General features: G+C 35.5%; 1 protein-coding gene across 1 annotated transcript; it reads left to right on the top strand.

The window, feature by feature from the left end:
* Positions 1–1,878: 1,878 nt before the first annotated feature.
* Positions 1,879–19,149, top strand: LOC116304967 (polyunsaturated fatty acid 5-lipoxygenase). The gene is made up of 10 exons (XM_031714774.2): positions 1,879–2,074; positions 12,146–12,503; positions 12,756–12,894; positions 13,196–13,293; positions 14,002–14,206; positions 14,467–14,828; positions 15,414–15,520; positions 16,680–16,773; positions 17,032–17,250; positions 18,354–19,149. The coding sequence occupies exons 1-10, from the start codon at positions 2,022–2,024 to the stop codon at positions 18,585–18,587; spliced, it is 1,869 nt and encodes a 622-aa protein (XP_031570634.1). The 5' UTR covers positions 1,879–2,021; the 3' UTR covers positions 18,588–19,149.
* The last annotated feature ends 925 nt before the right edge of the window (positions 19,150–20,074 follow it).

Here is a 20,074-nt window from a genome sequence, read left to right as displayed (position 1 = left end):
CATTAGGACGAGAATCCAGGACTTCGAGACTTCGAGTAGGACCTGGTCGACGTAGATAAACCGTTTCAGTCAATAATATGTCGTAAACCGGACGAGAGATCACGAAAATAGGCAATAGCTGTAGACGAGAACGCCGATGTCGCCGCGAAAATATATCGAAGAAACATCGGACAACATCGAGAATTCCGTTTAGTACTAGTCTTCGATTGAATATCGTTGATTTGTTTAGCTACGAATACAGTATTATACCACAAGCCGGTAAGTTGTGGACTGACATACGGACAGACTTACGCTCTCTATGACATAATAAGTACGCTTCTATAAAAAGGCACAAGGTTTTGTTACATATGTTGCATGTTTTATGCATGCGGAAACTTCCAGCTGAGTTGACCTTCAGAACAAACTCACGGTCAAACAATCAGAATTGAGGATTCAACGATTTATTTTCATTAGCATTTGCCATGATTCTGCCAAGATCAAAGAGACCATGGAATACGAGTTATTCATTCATTAAATTGATCGTAAACGCTAGTCGAACTCATGACGGAATTCCATTTCAACCGATTTAAGTCCCCGCTCAGAAAATATTAAGCAAAACTAGTCGACCCATAATTCCTTTCAGCGAGAGCGGTCCACTTGCGATCGGCTGGTTATATCTTGTATGTTACTTACTAACAATCGGGAGAAAACTAAATACCTTGAGACCTATAGACAATTAACTAAGGACTGCCCAATTCAACTTTTCTTCTCCAACCCCCCCTCCCCGTAACAATATTGAATGGACGAATGCTCATGTGCCACCAATCGTTAGAGAAACAAATTTGATAGCGGGGAGGATAGTTATTTTTTCTGGTAACAAATTTCATAGCAAACTGTCTCAAAATGAATCCATGTGCTTACAAATTATTGGTCTCGTTATTTTATTCGCCGATTGAAGCTTTAAACGTATTAAAACCATATGTAAATGGTGTCAGCACAGATGAAAACATGCCGAAAAAACGTGGAGACAAAGTTTGGTAAAATTTTATACTGTTGTAACCGGCTGATTGAAAATGCCATGTTCCCTCAGGCTTGAAAATCCTCAATAGAATGATTAAGAGTATACAAAGCCCTGTTTTGTTACTGATTATCGGCCATAGCCTTTCTTGGCCTGATTAGTTTTTTCCTCTCTCTCTCTAGGTGGTTTACATATGAAATTAATTTCATAAAAATAACAAATATCATTAAAAAAATATATCACCAGAAAACGATTTATTTTGTGATTGTTTAAACATATGAATGGCAGAATGTCATCAGTTGAGTTATTCGAGTTTGAAAAAACAATTATGAAAATCAATACCCAATGGTGGCTAGGGGAATAAAATAATCGAAGATAATGAAAAAAAAAAAAAAAAAAAAAAAAAAAAAAAAAAAAAAAAAAGAAAAGACAAATGAATAAATAAATAAATAAAATGAAAAAATAAAATAAAATAAAATAAAATGTGAACATACATTTCTTATTTTCATTTTTATTTTCCACGTGGATGTTAAGCTATTTTAAAGTTGTAATAATTTCAATGACAATTGCGAAACTGCTTTTATCAGTTAATTGGTGATATTCAATAGCAGTCTTACAGACCATCCTAATTTTTACTTCATTGCAACAAATATTAAAAGTAGTAAGAATAATAATAAACACCAATTCGAAAAGAAATATATACACGAAAAAATAAAGAAAAAAGAAATATATCTTGTAAAAATAAATAGTTGAAACTAGGGTAACCTATCTTTTTTAATGGATTCTACTTCCCATGAATTATTAATGAATAAATTAGCATAAATCAGAAAGTGAAATATGAGAACGTACTTATGTTTGACTTGCTCACTATTGGAGAATACGTGTACGAGGTAGTCGCTGGTCTGCTTCTGCTGGAAACAAGCCGAAACGCACCATTTGGTAATTTATAAAAATAATAACTCAAGCAACACGATTCTTTTGATTCGGCTAGGGTCTTTAAGATTATTGATTATCAAGCCCAAAAATGAAGATTTGGTTGCTGTTGGTGGTATTGAGTTTTGCATTGCTTGATTCATGGTAGGTTTGCATATGGTAGCAAAAAGATGACGGAAGATGATTTTTTCTCCTTTTCCTTCATGAATTACTCTTAAATATCTTTGTTTTTCGTACTTCTCTTCCCTTTTTTTCCTCCGTTTTCATAATTTCCTTTTCGTTTCCTCTATAGTTCCTTTTTTCTCGTTTTCATTCTTTATCCAAAAATATATGTTCTTTTCGCGAATTTCTGTTTCTTTAAAAGTTGTAAAATATTACAAAATGTCAGACCGGCAACATTGTAAAAATGGATTGGTTGAATCAACCCTGAAAAACGTTTTAAAAAGTGGATCTGCAAGGGCGGATCCAGGGTTTTTTTGAAGGGGGGGTCTCAGGGGTAAATTTTGTGGGCAAAAGAATCCCAGTCGCATTTTTACCACAGGAAGCCCATTTGACCTCAGGAATGACAGGGGGGTTGGCGACCCCCCCGACCCTCCCCCTGGATCCGCCCTTAATCTGTGGTAATCAATTGCTAATGGTTGTTATGATCATTTATGAATTGGCAGTTTTTTTAATTTTTTATGGCGGTAAAAAAAAAAAACATTAATTATTGGTCACTTTAACCAATCCACGGTGATAAAATACACCATAAATAATTGGTTATATAACCAATCTACGGTAGCTTCTACACCATAATATTTTATTTTAACCTATATAGAGTTGAACCATGGGTGGATCTGTGGTAATCAATTTCAAATGGTTATAAACTGTGCGGTTGTTTCAACAATTGTTGATTGGTTAAAAGCAAATGGTAGAAATAAGCATTTCTCGGATGTTCAAATTAACAATTATTAATACATTCAACCCACTGTGTCGTATCAACTATTGTGAATTGGTTAAACGCAATACTCCATTTTACCATAAAACCAGAGTTTATCATGCGCGGTAACTCCAGCCTCGCCTAGGAATGATTTTCGTGGTCACTGAATGGAACTGTAAAATGGATTATTGATATAGATAGAAATAATTAAATATTGTTAAATTAACAATAATTAATACATATAAAAAATTTATTTTCAATAATGAGCAATAATGGCAAAAAGCGCCAAAAAATAGACTTTCGTATGAGTTTTGATCCCAATTTTCGTTTTGGGTTAACGCTCAAGTTAAACTTCCTGTATAATAAGATTTTAGCCTTCAACAGCCTTTCTTCAAGAAAATAGTTTTTGGCGCTCACTTTTCCATTATGCTGCAAATCGTTGGAGAAATGAAATAAATTTTCATTCCGTTTACGCATGCAGTTATTAACCTTGTGTTTTTTTGTTTTTTGTTTTGCTCCATATTTGTTTTTATCCGGCTCTATCTTTTTCTTTTTTCTTTTGCATAATTCCTTGTCTGGTCCGCCTCGGTACGGCTTTGTTTTAAAAGGAATTACATAAAGTTTCTTATGTGTTATTCAATAATGAAAAAAATCTACATCGACTTTTTACCAAATACTAAAGCCTGGTTTCCATATGATCGCTCACGATCGCCGGATCGCTGAAAATGATGCCAGCGATCGTGAAACACTTTTCAGCGATCGAGCGATCGTAAGCGGTCGTGAGCGATTGCGATCGCTGAGATAGAAAAAGTTCTATCTCAGCGATCGTGAGCAACCGTGAGCGATCGTTAGCGATTATATGGAAACACATGTCAGCGATAGAGCGATAAAAATGTTTCCCATAACGCATCTGTCAGTTTTGGTAGCCATAGCAACGTAATAAACAAAACAAAACATTGGCCTTGCGTGAAGACTGTATATTCTAGATTGATCTTGAGTTCAAGTTATTGCTACACAATATGGCTGAAAGTCATGATAGTGCAGCCTTAATGGAAGAAATCCGAAAGTATGAATGTCTGTACAACAGGAACAGCAAAGAATATAAAGACAAATACGATGAGATCTTTTCTGTTTCAAATGTGATCTTCGCTTGGCTAAAGCAAGCAGAAGAACAGCGCTTCCTTGTAGAAAGACGCTTTCTTCGTCCGCCATGTTGTCAAAACGCTATGCTACCACGCGTGGCAGTAGTATAGGCCGCATGGCACGATCCGGATTTTGGGTGGGCTAGTGGTGGGCTAGCGGTGGGCTAGTGGTGGGCACATTAATTATTCATCGCATATTAGCATAAAACGACGGGTAGGTATTGTTTCGGGTTACCACGACGACCAATTGACGTCATAAGGCTATTTTTGACCGGTATTGTTGAACAAGTCTTTGTTTCGGGAATGGTGGGCCAGTGATGGGCACCTCCATTGCTTATTAAATCGTTACCATAAAATGACGGGTAGGTATTGTGAAGTTGCCATGACGACCAATTGACGCCATGAGTTTATTGTTTGACAAGTTTGGGCAAGTCTTTTGTTTACCAATCTAATTTATAGAGCGCGGGGATTTTGAATTTTTAACTCCAAAACTCAAACAACCAACCAAGCAGGCAAGACCTAAAAATTTACTTTTGAGAAACGCAATGGCTACGTTATTCCAGTTAGGCTCTCGAGGATATTACGCTACCGTCAATGAATTCAAAAGACTAATGAAAATAAATGTTTTTTGAAACAATATTATGTGTTGAGCAAATTCATGATAACATCCTTCCATAATTCTTTTAAAAGCAAACACCAAAGTTCAGCAATCAACCAAGTGTAAATCTTCCAAACTCATCAAACTCAAGAAATACTTCGAGTTTTTGCTGACTTTTGTATCCAACACAATGCACTTAATGACTCATAAACGATAAACAATAAGACCTACTAAGTTCTTCCTAATTATGCAAAAATCAGCTGAAAATGATTAGTTCTGATTGAGAGTCGATGAGAGGTCGATGAAAAGTCGATGTAAGATTACCTCATCTCCTCCTGCTATCAGGCTATCAATAGCTTAGCTATCAGGCTATCAATAGCTTAGCTATCAGGCTATCAATAGCTTAGCTTCTTGGCTATCAATAGCTATTAAACCAGGAGGAGATGAGGTAATCTTACATCGACTTCTCATCGACCTCTCATCGACTCTCAATCATAGAAAAAATAAGCAAATATAAAATTATTATGTAATAAGTTATTAATTTTGGTATTTCAAATGGTCTTGGCCATGAGCTTCCTGTGTTTTCAATAACTAAATCGGATGGGCTGCCTGTGGAAATACGAATTGGCCATGGGCTTCCTGTGTTTTTCAATAACTAAATCGGATATGGGCTTCCTGTAGATTTGTGCATTCATAAAATTGTTTTGATGTCGTGTCTTATTTATCACGTGACAACAAATGATTGAAGGAAAGAGATATGACAGCATTAATAAGCTTGAATGCCAAGGGAACTCAGAATCATTGTACTATGGTCCAGTATGAAATAGAACGATTGCTGTTTATATAATAAAGAACAAGATGTGTTGGATACAAAAGTCAGCAAAAACTCGAAGTATTTCTTGAGTTTGATGAGTTTGGAAGATTTACACTTGGTTGATTGCTGAACTTTGGTGTTTGCTTTTAAAAGAATTATGGAAGGATGTTATCATGAATTTGCTCAACACATAATATTGTTTCAAAAAACATTTATTTTCATTAGTCTTTTGAATTCATTGACGGTAGCGTAATATCCTCGAGAGCCTAACTGGAATAACGTAGCCATTGCGTTTCTCAAAAGTAAATTTTTAGGTCTTGCCTGCTTGGTTGGTTGGTTGAGTTTTGGAGTTAAAAATTCAAAATCCCCGCGCTCTATAAATTAGATTGGTAAACAAAAGACTTGCCCAAACTTGTCAAACAATAAACTCATGGCGTCAATTGGTCGTCATGGCAACTTCACAATACCTACCCGTCATTTTATGGTAACGATTTAATAAGCAATGGAGGTGCCCATCACTGGCCCACCATTCCCGAAACAAAGACTTATTCAACAATACCGGTCAAAAATAGCCTTATGACGTCAATTGGTCGTCATGGTAACCCGAAACAATACCTACCCGTCGTTTTATGCTAATATGCGATGAATAATTAATGTGCCCACCACTAGCCCACCGCTAGCCCACCACTAGCCCACCACTAGCCCACCACTAGCCCACCCAAAATCCGGATCGTGCCATGCGGCCTATACTACTCGTGGCTCATATGGATGACAACTGACCATAATATCCGTGTTGGCTCATAAAAGAGCCACAACCTCAAGTGGAGCTCGCTGTAGCATAAACTTCAGCGACTTAATGGAAACATATGTCAGAAACTGATAGCGATCGTGAGCGATTCATGCATCAATAATTTCAGCGATCCGGCGATCGTGAGCGATCATATGGAAACAAGGCTTAATGCGCCGAGACAAAAGTGCTGACATGATTAGAACATTATGGCCATAAATTCCGAATGGTCCGGCGCAGTAGGTGCACTAGACCTTTAAAGACAAGCTTATAAATAGATACAGAAAATATATAGGTATACTCACAGGTTTTGTAGTTTTTTCTCGATGCTAAAGATCTTAAACTTCTAATATGCATGCATGTCATTTTGAAAGACACGATATGGAGTTGCCATATATATAACTGCTGTTTCGTAGAAATAAATACAATGTTTGATTCGGTTTAAGAGCACTATTGAAGTGTCATTCTTGAGACAAAACATGACCGCCTTTTTTCCACATTTTTGCACAAACCATTACCATTAGGGTATCGTAGAATGATAAGTTGCACTAGATTGGTTAAATTTACCCTAAAAAAATGGTTGAAGAGTGGATCTGCGGTAATCAATTGCCAATGGTTGTAATGACCATTTATCAATTGGTAGTTTTAACCATCCATTTTAATACACCAAAAGCAAATGGTAGAAATAACTATTTCTCCAATGGTTAAATTAAGAATAATTCATACTTCAAACCATTGAAAAAAAAAAAAAAAAAATGGCCAAAAAACCAACAACAACAACAACAACAATGAAGTAGCGTGCTTGGTTCGAAGGAATTATGTGTCGATTTGGCTCTACACGGGCATAGTTTAAAGGCTAAAACTTTATTCACACAAATCACTCCAATACCACGAAAAAACAGGCTAGGGAAAAGGCCCGGTGAAACCTAAAATTCCAAAGCTAAAATTACAATGTATAAAGGGAAATATAAAAGGAAAACAGTACAAAAAACTCACCGAATTGACACCACGGTAACAACCCTTTCAAGCACATGTAAAAACATATACCGCGCAAAGGATTGCGGGACATTTATGCAGAAAACGTAGAATAGAAACATAGGAAAGCGGGAACTCCGGAATGCCCTTGTTGAGGATTAGCCTCAACAAACAACAACAACAAAATAATAATAATAATAATAATAATAATAATAATAATAATAATAATGATAATGATAATAATAATAATAATAACAATCTAAATTCTTTTCTGAAAGGCAGTTACCAAAGAAATTACAATTATATTCAGTACCATTAGGAATTTTAACTGCAGAGAACCATCATAGAACTATAATTGACAATGTTACTTACGCTAGCAGCTTGCTTGCAATAATATATATAGTAGCTAATTATAAAAGTGGTCAGTTTAAAGGATACTCCTCAATTAGGTAGAGGATATTCCTAAATCAGGGAGTACTCCAAAACCAGGTCAAAGGATATTCCTAAATCAGGTTGATGGATACTCCTTCGTATAGTACCTAGAAAATTTGCTTATGATTACAGACTGCCGGTCACGGATTAAATACCTGGCTATTTTAAAATTTTGACGATTTTTCAACGTAAACTTAAACGGATTTTAATCGATTGAAAGTTACAACACTATAAAACAAAAAACAAAAAACAAAAAACAAAAAACAAAAAACAAAAAACAAAAAACAAAAAACAAAAAACAAAAAACAAAAAACAAAAAACAAAAAACAAAAAACAAAAACAAAAACAAAAAACAAAAAACAAAAAAACAAAAACAAAAAAACAAAAAACAAAAAACAAAAACAAAAACAAAAACAAAAAACAAAAAACAAAAAACAAAAAACAAAAAACAAAAACAAAAAACAAAAAACAAAAAACAAAAAACAAAAAACAAAAACAAAAACAAAAAACAAAAAAACAAAAAACAAAAAACAAAAAAACAAAAAACAAAAAAAAACAAAAAAAACAAAAAACAAAAACAAAAAACAAAAACAAAAAACAAAAAACAAAAACAAAAAACAAAAAACAAAAAACAAAAAACAAAAAACAAAAAACAAAAAACAAAAAACAAAAAACAAAAAACAAAAAACAAAAAACAAAAAACAAAAAACAAAAAAACAAAAAACAAAAAACAAAAAAAAAAAAAAAAAAAAAAAAAAACAAAAACAACAAAAACAAAAAACAAAAAACAAAAAACAAAAACAAAAAACAAAAACAAAAAACAAAAACAAAAAACAAAAAACAAAAAACAAAAAACAAAAAACAAAAAACAAAAAACAAAAAACAAAAAACAAAAAACAAAAAACAAAAAACAAAAAACAAAAACTTGACTCAGTATCATAATATGGAAGCCCAAGTTTTTTCCACTGGACCACGGTTCCAGGTGAATCAGCATAACAATAGACGTGAAAACAATACACCAGATAGACTATACTTTTTAACATCAATTATTTAACCGATTCCTTGCGTGGCAGAGATGCAAGGTCCTTACTTCACTAATTGCACTATATTTTACTGTTGATAAACTGTTTAGCACGCTATAGAAACATTTTTCTCTTATTTTTGAAAAATGCAAATCGAGCAAAATATTGAGCCAATAAGAATACAGGGATCAAAATATAGTGATTGACGTTAGTAACTTAGTAGCTTCTTCCATAGTGATTCGGAATTTCTGACCATGGAAAGCTAGTAATGATACAAAATGAAAAATAGTATCAAAGCCACTGCCTCCTTATCTTTAAGCTTTGTAGGTCAAACTTTGGCTTCTATTTTGCATTTAACACACAACCTGAAAGAATGTCAAGAATCAGAAATGAGCACCTATGGGCACTGGTGACTGGTCATCATGCATGTAAGTTCATTGGCTTCAATGAAATGCAAACAAAATCCCTTGTATAAGCACGCTGTACATAGGCATTGCCAAAAAGGAGCGGAAAAGACCACTCAGGTCGGTACGAAACATTCTTTTTTATTTTATTTAAACATATTTACTGTCTGGGTTCTCTCCAAGAGCTAGGCTCATCGTGGGAGATTACACAGTTAACAGTAATTGCAAAGGTTTCTGGAGTTTCAGGGGAAAAAAAAAAAAAAAAAAAAAAAAAAAAAATGTAACATATTAACACAAAAGACACATATATAGAAAAGTACAATTGAGACTACATCGTGGGAAATTACATGTAATGATTAGAAAGGAAAAAAGCGTATATTTATAGAAAAAGTACAACGGAAAAGAAAACATGTCTACAAAATCAAGTAAGCGTTCTTTACTCTATCTAAATCTTTTGGTGTCTGCCAAATATTGTTGGACACTCAAGAACAATTTTTGATTTTGCTTAAAAGTTAAATGTGGAGAACAAGTTTACTTTATCAGACTCTGAAGTATGATGTTGAAAAAGCTGTGAGGAAAGCGAAAGCAGATTTTGACATTGGACGGCATATCGGGGACAGTGTAAGAAATAGTGAGAGATGGATTCAACAGATCCATCATTACATTCGCAAAAGCGGTGTAAAAATTTTAAGCACAATGACCAAGTCTAAGTCTAGTGTCTAATATAGATCAGTCTGTCTATTGAGAGTGGTATCATATAATCGATTGTATTCAGTACAAAAATTGCCACGAAGTTTAGATTTAATCGAATAGCGTTGTCTAATTTATTCCATTGTGGGATAACCGATATTAACTCGCCAAAAAGAGGAAAAAAAATTTTTTTTTTGCACTACGAAGTGAAGACCTACGAAGTATTTAGTCTTGTTTTGCCGACTTCATGACCTCAAAACAACCGCGCTTCTTGTTCTCTTTTCACTCTTCCTGGCGAGTTAATAGCGAAAATCTACTTTAGATATCTACTAAGAATATATTTCTTTCAAGAAAAGGAGATTTTTATCGTTATTTAGTGCGCTAACTTACCTTTTATCACTAAAATAATACCCGAATCCGCCATCTTTTTTTGCATTCTCGCATAGCTAAAACCCTGTAGAATGCCAGCCACAATGGCCTATTTGATCAAGTGACCTCTTAGTGCAAGTCGCCTATTAGAACCCAAGAGTTGCTTTCTGTTGACATACGTAAAACAGAAGGTAAACAAACCAACTTTCAAGGGTCCAAGGTTCACGACAATTCCCGCGTGTTTCTTTTCGGAGCGAATGAGAACAATTGCTAATTTACTAATACATATTTACTATTTTAAAATGCACTCAACAAAATTACTCTATTCTGATGGGACAAGGAAAGCAATTAAATCCCTTATAGTACACTCAGCAAAATTACTCGACTCTGATTGGTCGAGAGGAGTACAATCATAGCGTTAATCGTACTCCGTAGGAGTACCGAATTAAGTCGCTATGGCAACACGGCCAAAACAATGTCAAAACAATTATTTTCTATCACTTCGTACTTAAAAAACATATAAATGAAATTTTAAAGCCGTAAGAACTAATCTTTTTTATGCATTTCAGTTGCGGGATGGACTAAAAATCGGCTGCCAAATAGACAAAGATGAACGGCGTCGCTTCGCATTTTTTACTGAAATTTTGTTGAGTGAACTAAAAAAAAAAATTCGCACGATCTTCTCGTACAATTTGGAATTCATAGACACTCGTAATGTTTTGAAAGTTCTTTAATTGCACTCGCCTTTAAATTGTACTCGAGATCGTGCGATTTCCTATACAAATTGTAACCTGTAGAGTCCCAATTAAGTTGTTCAATTTTTTGAATGTATAACAATATGTCGAACAATGTTCACGTACAATTCAGAATTTATAGATACTCGTGATGTTTTGAAAGTTCACAAATTTTGAAAACTTTCAAAACAACACTCGTGCCTATAAATTCCGAATCTTACTCGAGATCGTGCGATTTCCTGTACCAATTCAGTTTAGTACAATTTAAATAGAGAGAACGCAGGAACAGAAAAAAATACAAACAAAGTTTATGTAGGTAAAATTGGACAAACAAAAAAGCTTGTAAAATACTAGTTTTTCATGATGTATTCATAGTTAATTGCAAATAAACTAATAATTGCAAATAAACGTGCGTAAGATTTAAAAATCCGGAGCGAAACATAGAGAAGCTGCGTATACTGCGTGAACCTGAAAATAACATCTGACTTTAAAGTAAAGACTGCCAAAAAATATAATTTAAAAAACCCAGAGATAATAATTCATTAGTTTGATATCCTTTTAAACTACTACAGAACTAAATGGTAAAGAAATGTAAGTTTGAAGGGAAACAGGAAACAATTGAGTTATCAATGACGACAGGGCAGAAAAATGACAGAAAAAAAGCCTGCTACTTTCACAATTTCTTTATTCAACTGAGTTTAATACTCCAATTTGTTAAGCGTTTAATTTGTGTCACTGCTGCTCGAAAGGCTACTCATTAGTATTCACGAAAATCTCAGTTTTTCTGCTGATCAAAATATCAGAAACAGTAATGATAAAAAGAAAAATTATACATCGTGAAAAGATTTTTAAAAAACTGACGTTTCGGACTCTAGTCCTTCGTCGGAGTACTCCGACGAAGGACTAGCGTCCAAAACGTCCGTAAGTTTTTTCATCTTTTCACGGTGTATAATTTACCTTTTTATTATTATTGTTTCATTAGAAACACCGACGCAGCTCATACTAGTTTTTTAGCTAGTTATATCTTCTGCATAGATAATGATTCCATAATTATTCCATCTGCGTTTTTTAAAAATCTTCAAAGCCCATTTTTTGTTAAGGCAACGGCATTTATGACGGCTTCAGATACACAACAGTCCGCCATATTTGTTTTATTTTTGTGGTCTGTAATAATGCGCACATGCGTGAAATGAATATCCGGGACTTCCAGTTATGACTTTACCAAAATTAAATCATTTTGTCTAGCATAAGGAGCAAGAAATAAAAACTCTAGTTACAAGACTTCCCTAATGCCTTCAAGCATATGATTTTTTTTTCTCTTGTTTTCAGCTGCCAAGCTGGATTGTGTCCAATATCCCTGCCCCAAAATGTCCCGTGGTATTCGCCATGCAAATCGTTCCGTGGTACTTCCCTGTTTACCCAGCGAGTACACTATGGGATCGAGAAACCAACCGAATCGATGCCATTTGCTCGTCTCAAGCATGGGATTGTTAGTCTCACAGCTATACTAATCAAAGATCCATTCCTGAAGTTCCATGCAGATAAATGGCGGGGGCTCGCTGTGTTTAACGAAGCAGCGAGATCTTCGTACATGTTGTCGAAAGTCTTTGCTCCAACAATTCCGACCATGAATGAGTTCTCGATTATTGCAGAGCATTTTAAAAGAAAACCGAAGCTTCTTTTACATGTAAGTTTTTTTTTTGATTTTGGGGGTAAGGGGCACAAAACCGTATTAAATTAGGCAATTGATGTACGATAACATCTACCTATTAAATTCGTCCTGAATCCATCATAATAGCGGAAGTAAAGTTGCACTTAAATTTTGTCAATACTAGACATGTATAGAAACTGACCTTTTCAAATGCAATAAATTTAAAATACTGATTTGTTTGATTTGAAGCAGTTGACTAAAATGACTTTCGTTCGGTTTGATACTCAGGGCTACGCAAAGATACCATCCGATCAAGAGCCATTTGACAAATCCAAGACGGATTGGATGTCAGATCAGCATTTTGCTGAACAAAGACTGGCTGGAACTAATCCAATGAATCTAAATAAGATAACTTTCTCTGGTGAAGGTAATGTCTTTATCATCATAATGTACTGATTTTGTCAAATTGCAGAAAACCGGGCGGGCCGATCTAATAAAGTGAAGACATGGCTAACTATTAGATCTATCTTGCCGGGTTGAGTAGGCTGGGGTTTGCTGCATGAGAGAGGAGACAACCAAATAACTCAAAGCAAATCCTCGAATAGAGGAAGACAAAAACAAGGGCATGAAAATTCAATAAAATGTTTTTTTTTTGGAACATTATGGTATACTAGCAGTAAAACATAAATTATATTGATTTTAAGAGACATTTTATTTTTTCTATATAGTGGGAGTAAACTGGAATGAATTGAAATCAACATTGAACGAAAAGTTTGAATGGGAAAGCGTTGTCTCAAAAGCATTGAATGGAATGCCCTTTGACACGGTAAGGAAACGTCGAAAGCGTTCAATATTTCTAAAAGGCAATGCTGATAACATGCGCACTAAAATCGGTTGGTTTAGCAAGAAAATATATAAGTTTAGTGAAAATAGGCAGGTGATTATAGAAACTCTCGCGCGCTGATTGGTCAAGGAACTCACACTATCACACGATAATCACCTCGAGCGAAAATCCAAAATGGCGGCCTGCCGCTTTGTTGCTGTTACCGGGAAAAAATGTTTTTTATCTTTTTTTTAAAGAATCACCTGTGTATTTATACTAAAACAATTATTTGCCTCAGGCTTAGTGATCATTGGGGAATATTTACTTCGCCGCTAGAAGACTAGCCTGCGTCACATCCGGAATTTGTTTCGTAAATACCGTCTGCGAAACATCGCCAGAAAGCTTGTTCTGGACCCCCCGCAAATTGCGCGATTATATATAACAGATAAGCTGCAACGCCCTTGCATATAATAACTAAGTATAACTTAAAGCAACTACCTACGAAAGAGGTGCCTAGTGAACGCTTAATGAAGGATATCCACCGAGTAGAGGTCTATTTTACAAGGAAGCGGGACCGTGTAATCAGCTGTCCGTTTAATTAGAGTATCCGCTTAATAAGGGACGGCTTAAGATAGGTATCATTGTCGTATGAGGCCTTTGGGGCCTCTGAGTCCCGATGTCTCTATAACGATCGACTTTGATCTATTGCAGGCCATCGAAGAAGGACACCTTTATGTCCTACACCACCCTTATGGCGATGACTTGATGACGATGGCCGATGAGGTAGACAAGGATCCTAAAAGAAAGATGTGGGAATTCATGTCTCCGATTGCTCTCTTTGCATCCGTACCATCCAAGAATTCTTCCTCTGAGGCAAGACTGCTGCCTGTTGCAATTCAAATGGACCATGAACAGAGTATGAAAAACCTTTAGAACTAAAATTACCATTACAGATTATTTCTTTGATTGATGATCATACTCTATCAGCAAATCTGGCAAAATTACTATGAATTAGTAATATCACTGACAGGAATGGTCTTGGTTTGTTAGAACGCTTCATGCTACAGTATATCAATCATTATCATTGCAATGGTTTTTGTCCGTATTATGTGCGGTGCATGATGTTAAAATGCATGGATCTATTGAAACAACTTGTTTACTAACGGATTTTTTCAGGTTCTCCTGTCTATACCCCAAACGACGGTGACTTGTGGACCTTAGCCAAACTCAATGTTCAGCTCACAGACTTTGAGGTCAGCCAGATTGTAGAACATCTTAGCAAAGTTCACTTCATAGCAGAAGGATTGTGTGTAAGTGTGGAGAGACAGTTATCTTATCAGCACCCACTCTACGTCATCATGAGGTACCACTGCCGTGGAGTGCTTGTGGCTAACACATATGGTGGACCAATTCTGTTGGCAGATGACCAAAAGCTTGATAATTTATTCCCGTATGGTTATAAGGGATCCAACGAACTTGTAGCCAAGACTGCGAAGATGTTTGAATGGAGTGACATAAAGCTGGAAAACAACATCAAGGTAACATAGAAGATGGAAGTTTGCATTTAAATAATTATACTATTCATTGTTCGCCCATTGTTTTCCTAATTATTTAAACGGCTGGAGGCATCAACACATTGTTTGGATTTCGGATCGTGTTTGCAATAAGAGAGCAGGTGGAAATGCTATTTCATTGCGATACGGCTGCCTGCATTTTCAATAGGCTCTGGAAAGTTTTGAAACACTAACTTGATGGTTTTATTTGCTTACCATCTTCGTTGATCCAGCAAGGGCGCCGTAGTATCATAATATTAGGGTCTACTGAAATAGCTGACAGTCTACTGAAATAGCTGACAGCATTTGTAATAATATAGCCGGCGTGTATGATTTTGCTCTCAGCAATTTTTGATATAATGCAGCCGAGAGAAAGCAATAGACTGAGATATTGCATAGTATTTATGACAAATTATCACTTTGGCACACAGCCTTTGTAGGTTACCACATTACCATTACCCCCACTAATGCTGTGTGCCTCAGAATTATCTATTACATAATGTCGTGCAATTTATGCTTATTAGCCCGGAGCTTTAGTATCTTATTCTAAACATCTAAATGTTTTTATAGCGAAGAGGAGTAGATGACACTCGTCGCCTACCCTATTATCCATTCCGAGACGACGGAGCCGAGATAGAGAAGGCTATACGACTCATGATAACGGATTACGTGAATGCGTAAGCACAATAGCTAACAATACCTATTAATATAAACTATGAATATAATATAACAATAACATTTCAGGACTGTACAATGCTTCTTAATAGCACGCGCGGAATCGTCGTCCCGACGAAGTAGCTTTTGATGTTCCATGACATTCCAAAGGCAAGTGTCTCGAAAATGTTTGCTTTTCGACAATATCATGGAAATACTTTGATTGACCCCTATCGCTACCCTTCTGCGACGGAAAGTTCTGCGCGTGCTATACTCGTTAGTCTCCTGAAAAGGTACAAAGCTGAGACCAACGAGGATTATGGGTAGATACACTATCCATGTTTCAACTGCTTCATAACTATATTGCTGGATTTGACATCTTTTACCAGTTACATTTTCAGCTTCTGTGAGCATCCTCAAACTGCAGTATGCATTAAAAGCTATCCAGGTGAACAGACTAGGCGCCCAAACCATGGTTTCCATTAAGAAAAAAGAATTAATCCCATTAACCACTGCACGCTCAATTCACTTGATTTTGGTGGCGTCCATGTTGAAAAAAGATAAAAATAAGCGACTTTCAAGCAAATAAACTTTTTCTTGTTGGAATGAGACACTATAAATAACAGATATGAGGCTTCACTAAAGTTCTAAAGCATCCTGGAGATTTCCAATGACCTAAGATCACTGAAAGATGTGGAGGTTGAGGTTAAATCTTATCAAGAAATCAAGAAAGTTTTTCGCCAGCTTCTTCAAGAGCAATTAATTCACTATTTTTCATTAAAATCGAAGGAAAATAACCTGACCGATGAAAGTAAATGTTTCTAGTCTCGACTGAACAACATTTAAAGTAGAAACATTTTGAAGCCTTAGAATATCGACTAATTGACAATTTCCCTTGTATTTTCCTTGTCCGCCATTTTGTTTTCCCCTACACATCAATATTTAGACGCGCAAAGACACAAGAGATTATTTTCCCAAAAAAGTGATTCGCGATTTGATAGATTGGCTAATCGTTTATACCCAGATCACCTGGTTGCTTGGATCATGAAATGTTTCTCAAGATCTTCTGCGGTCTCAGCTATACATGGTTTTAGTGACTAGCTTTGTTGAAATAATAGCGACCGCAAATTTTTATTTTAGCGAAAGTCATAAAATTTGATTCCAAATTGCTTGATTCTAAAGGTATTATCCTAGAGATCGTGATGTGAAAAGAGATATTGAAGTGCAAGACTTTGCAAGTGAGGTCTCAGACGAAGGAAGAATTTCAAAAGTCATGGTAAGAAAGACAGATTGAGCATATCAGTCCATTTCCCCTTCCTGAGTGCAAAAGGCTCGACGTTTTCATCCCTTCCCTGCATCTCACTTTACCTTTTGCAAACTTTCTCACCACGTTTCTAGTTTCACTTTTGCCGAAAACGAGATTAACTAAAAACTGTAATTTAAGTTTAATAACTGTTTCAGAACCATTATTCTTCAAAATTAAATTCTGATACTTTTTAATACGTTTTACACGCATATATATTTTATCTAACAGCTTCGCGGGTTTCCTGCAACGATCGACACCAAGGAGCAGCTGGTTGATACTTTCACTCAAATCATTTGGCTGATGACAGGCCAGCATGCGTCTGTCAATTATCCAATGATAGACTACGTTACGTATGTCCCCAATACACCCCTGAAACTCTACGATTCTGAAAGGATTCCTAATACCACATTTGGTCCTGAGAGGTTGCCAAACAGAGCACAATCAGCGGTAAGTCTTTAAATGCGTTCTTTAGCAAGTTTGTCGCTAATGAATGACTTTAAGAGAGGCTCAAGAGAGGCTACCAAACAGAGCATGTTTAGCCGTAAACGTGCACAATGTCTTTGGCAAAGGTTTTAGAAATGATATTGAGAACCAAGGAATAAATCACATGTATATGATTCAACATAACCCGTTACATAAACTTTAAAAATAAACCCTTTGCCAAAATGGCGGCCGAAAATTGAAATTGTTAAATTACAGCGAAAATCGTTGCATCGCGACCCACCGTTAAAGTCCTGAATGGATTTTGGTCTTTTCCGCTGAGCCGTACAATTATCTTGGGTATATGCAAATGAAGTCTACGAACACGATCGCCCAACGTCGGCCATTAACTCATCTTTTTGCGAAACTCTAAAATGACTCAAGAATATGTCAAGCAGTTGCTATACAGAGTAGTTTTAAAGTTAAGAAACGGCTGATCAATCAGCTGAATGTAGGTAAAGTCCAGGAAAGGGGAAAAGCCTTGAGCGGTGAGTTTCCAAAGCCTCGGATTTTAAAGCCTAAACATTCAGTTTCTGAATTCTTTGGAATTTAATGCAACTCGGATGAAACACTATCATCGGCACATATTTACTAGTAGTTTGAAATCTATTGTCTTAATAACTATAAAATTTGCTTACAAAAGCATACACAGATTACTGTCAAATTTTTTTTTCGGTAAAGCTACTCAAAATATTTACCTCGTCCATTCTGAGAATAGTACAAAACATTTTGCTAACTAACTAACTATTAAAAAGAATCCCAACACAATATCATGAGCACTCTTTGATGCTATTTTTAGAATAATTCATTTTATCTTTTTCCAACGGGCTCTACATTGTGTTTGCTCATATCGTCATGTGTTTTTCGAAAACAAAAAACAAAAACCGTAAACAAACAGTTGTTTAGAGCGCGCGCAATATGCGCGTGCCGGAAACCAAAGGATAGCACACGTGATTCGGAAAATAGTATCAAACGATGTCTATGATAATTAAAGGCACGAATACCAGAGATTCCTTCTCTTGGTTCATTTTCTCTTGATTTACAATCGAATTTTCAATTTCTGTTTTTAGTCTCAAGCCTCCTTTGGCGCGAGCCTTGCTACGTATCGTGAGGATAGTCTCTTCGACTACGGCAAATATCTCAAAGACGGCAAAGGTAGAAAAGTGGTGTCTCGATACTACAATTACCTAAAAGATGTAGTGGATCCGCTTTTGGAGATGAGAAATCATAAGAGGCTTGTTGAAGGTCACCTGACCTATCCCTACATGCAACCAAGATGGGTGCCAAATGGTATCCAGACTTAAAAAAATGTATGCAACTTATTCAATTGATGAGAACGACAACCCAAAGAAATTCATAATATGAAAATTAATGTTATTTTAACGGATAAAGCCAATAAGTATATGTAATAGGACTCCATGCTGTCCAATTAAGAAATAATTAGACGAGGAAAATTCCGAGGACTTCCAAAATTGGATGAGGCCGTAGGCCGAGTCCAATTTGGCAGTCAGAGGAATTTTTCGAGTCTAATTATTTCTTGATTGTCCAATTTCCTGTCCAATTAAGAAAATAATTGGACAGTTACCTATATGGGATTATTGAGAAGCTGTATAATTATTATTATAATACACAGGTCAGGCCTTTTCGATATGGGATTAATTAGACAGCTATATAATTAATAGGTAATGGGATTTCATGCTTCCCAATCAAGAAATAATTAGACTCGAAAATTTCCTCTGAATGCCAAATTGGACTCTGGCTACGGCCTCATCCAATTTTGGAAGTCCTCGGAATTTTCCTCGTCCAATTACTTCTTATTTATTTCTTAATTGGACAGCATAGAGACCTATTACATAAACTAATAATAATAATAATAATAATAATAATAATAATAATAATAATAATAATAATAAAATTTATTCAAAAGAGCTGGTAAATTTGTGGTTTCACAGTCTGTGTTCAATGTGAAAAACAAAACATTCTAGAATATTATAGAACATTACTCCCGCCCCCTCCCCTCCCCGATTATTTAACACACATTGGATATAGTTCTCCGGTTTTCAACCGCTAAAGTTCCAATTCGATCTTTGGGCTTTAATGTAACAAGAAGCTTGGAACTATGTTTGTGAGTGTTTTTCATCTATTGAATTCCATTGCCTGGCTCGATTGAATCTAATGCTGAGTGAGGCTTATGCGAATAAAGCAGCTTATCATTCATTTTCTTTTAATCTTTGATGTCTAGGAAATATTCGAAGTATTACTTGAGGTTTACCAAGTGACTGCTAAGGTGCATGAAATATGTGCTCAGGTGCTTGCTTATCTTTTATTTCACCTGTGCGATTAAAATCATCCTTTGAAGGTTCACTCTTAATCATAATAAAGCTTGCTTCTCATTGGATGATTGGATCTCGATGTTTTCTTAATCTTTGCCCTTCTTTAATTTATTAGACGCACGGTTTGAATGACACCCATACATTTTCGCCAACATATATATTACAATAAACACTTTTGTTGTAGATTTGTCATTAAAAGGAAAAACCATTAAACTTATTGTCTTTTTTTTCAAATGATTAGACTTTAAAAACATGTATGAACTACGAGTGCTCTTACTACAATAACAAAACAAGTATACTTTTTTTGCTCGTTCGTCATGCTAGTTTTTGCTCGTTTTCCGGTAGTTGTAGCTGCTATCTACAAATAAACAAAATAGAACATGTGCTAACCTCTATCTGCACACTGTGTCGAAGACTTTTTTTTCATGATTTCTTCCATGATTTTTTTTTCTTTTTTA

Source organism: Actinia tenebrosa, unplaced genomic scaffold, assembly GCF_029948245.1.
Source record: "Actinia tenebrosa isolate PJP-AT-01 unplaced genomic scaffold, QUT_ActTen_1.0 PGA_scaffold1__47_contigs__length_23844297, whole genome shotgun sequence".
NCBI lineage: Eukaryota > Metazoa > Cnidaria > Anthozoa > Actiniaria > Actiniidae > Actinia > Actinia tenebrosa.
Note: the sequence above shows the minus strand (reverse complement) of the source record. Positions and strands in the feature narration are given on the sequence as shown.

Coding starts and splice junctions, on each gene's coding strand:
- LOC116304967 (XM_031714774.2), top strand. CDS start 2,022: ATGAAGATTTGGTTGCTGTTGGTGGTATTGAGTTTTGCATTGCTTGAT. Junction 15,521..16,679: donor ATAACGGATTACGTGAATGC/GTAAGCACAATA, acceptor TTGATTCTAAAG/GTATTATCCTAGAGATCGTG. Junction 16,774..17,031: donor GAAGAATTTCAAAAGTCATG/GTAAGAAAGACA, acceptor TTTATCTAACAG/CTTCGCGGGTTTCCTGCAAC.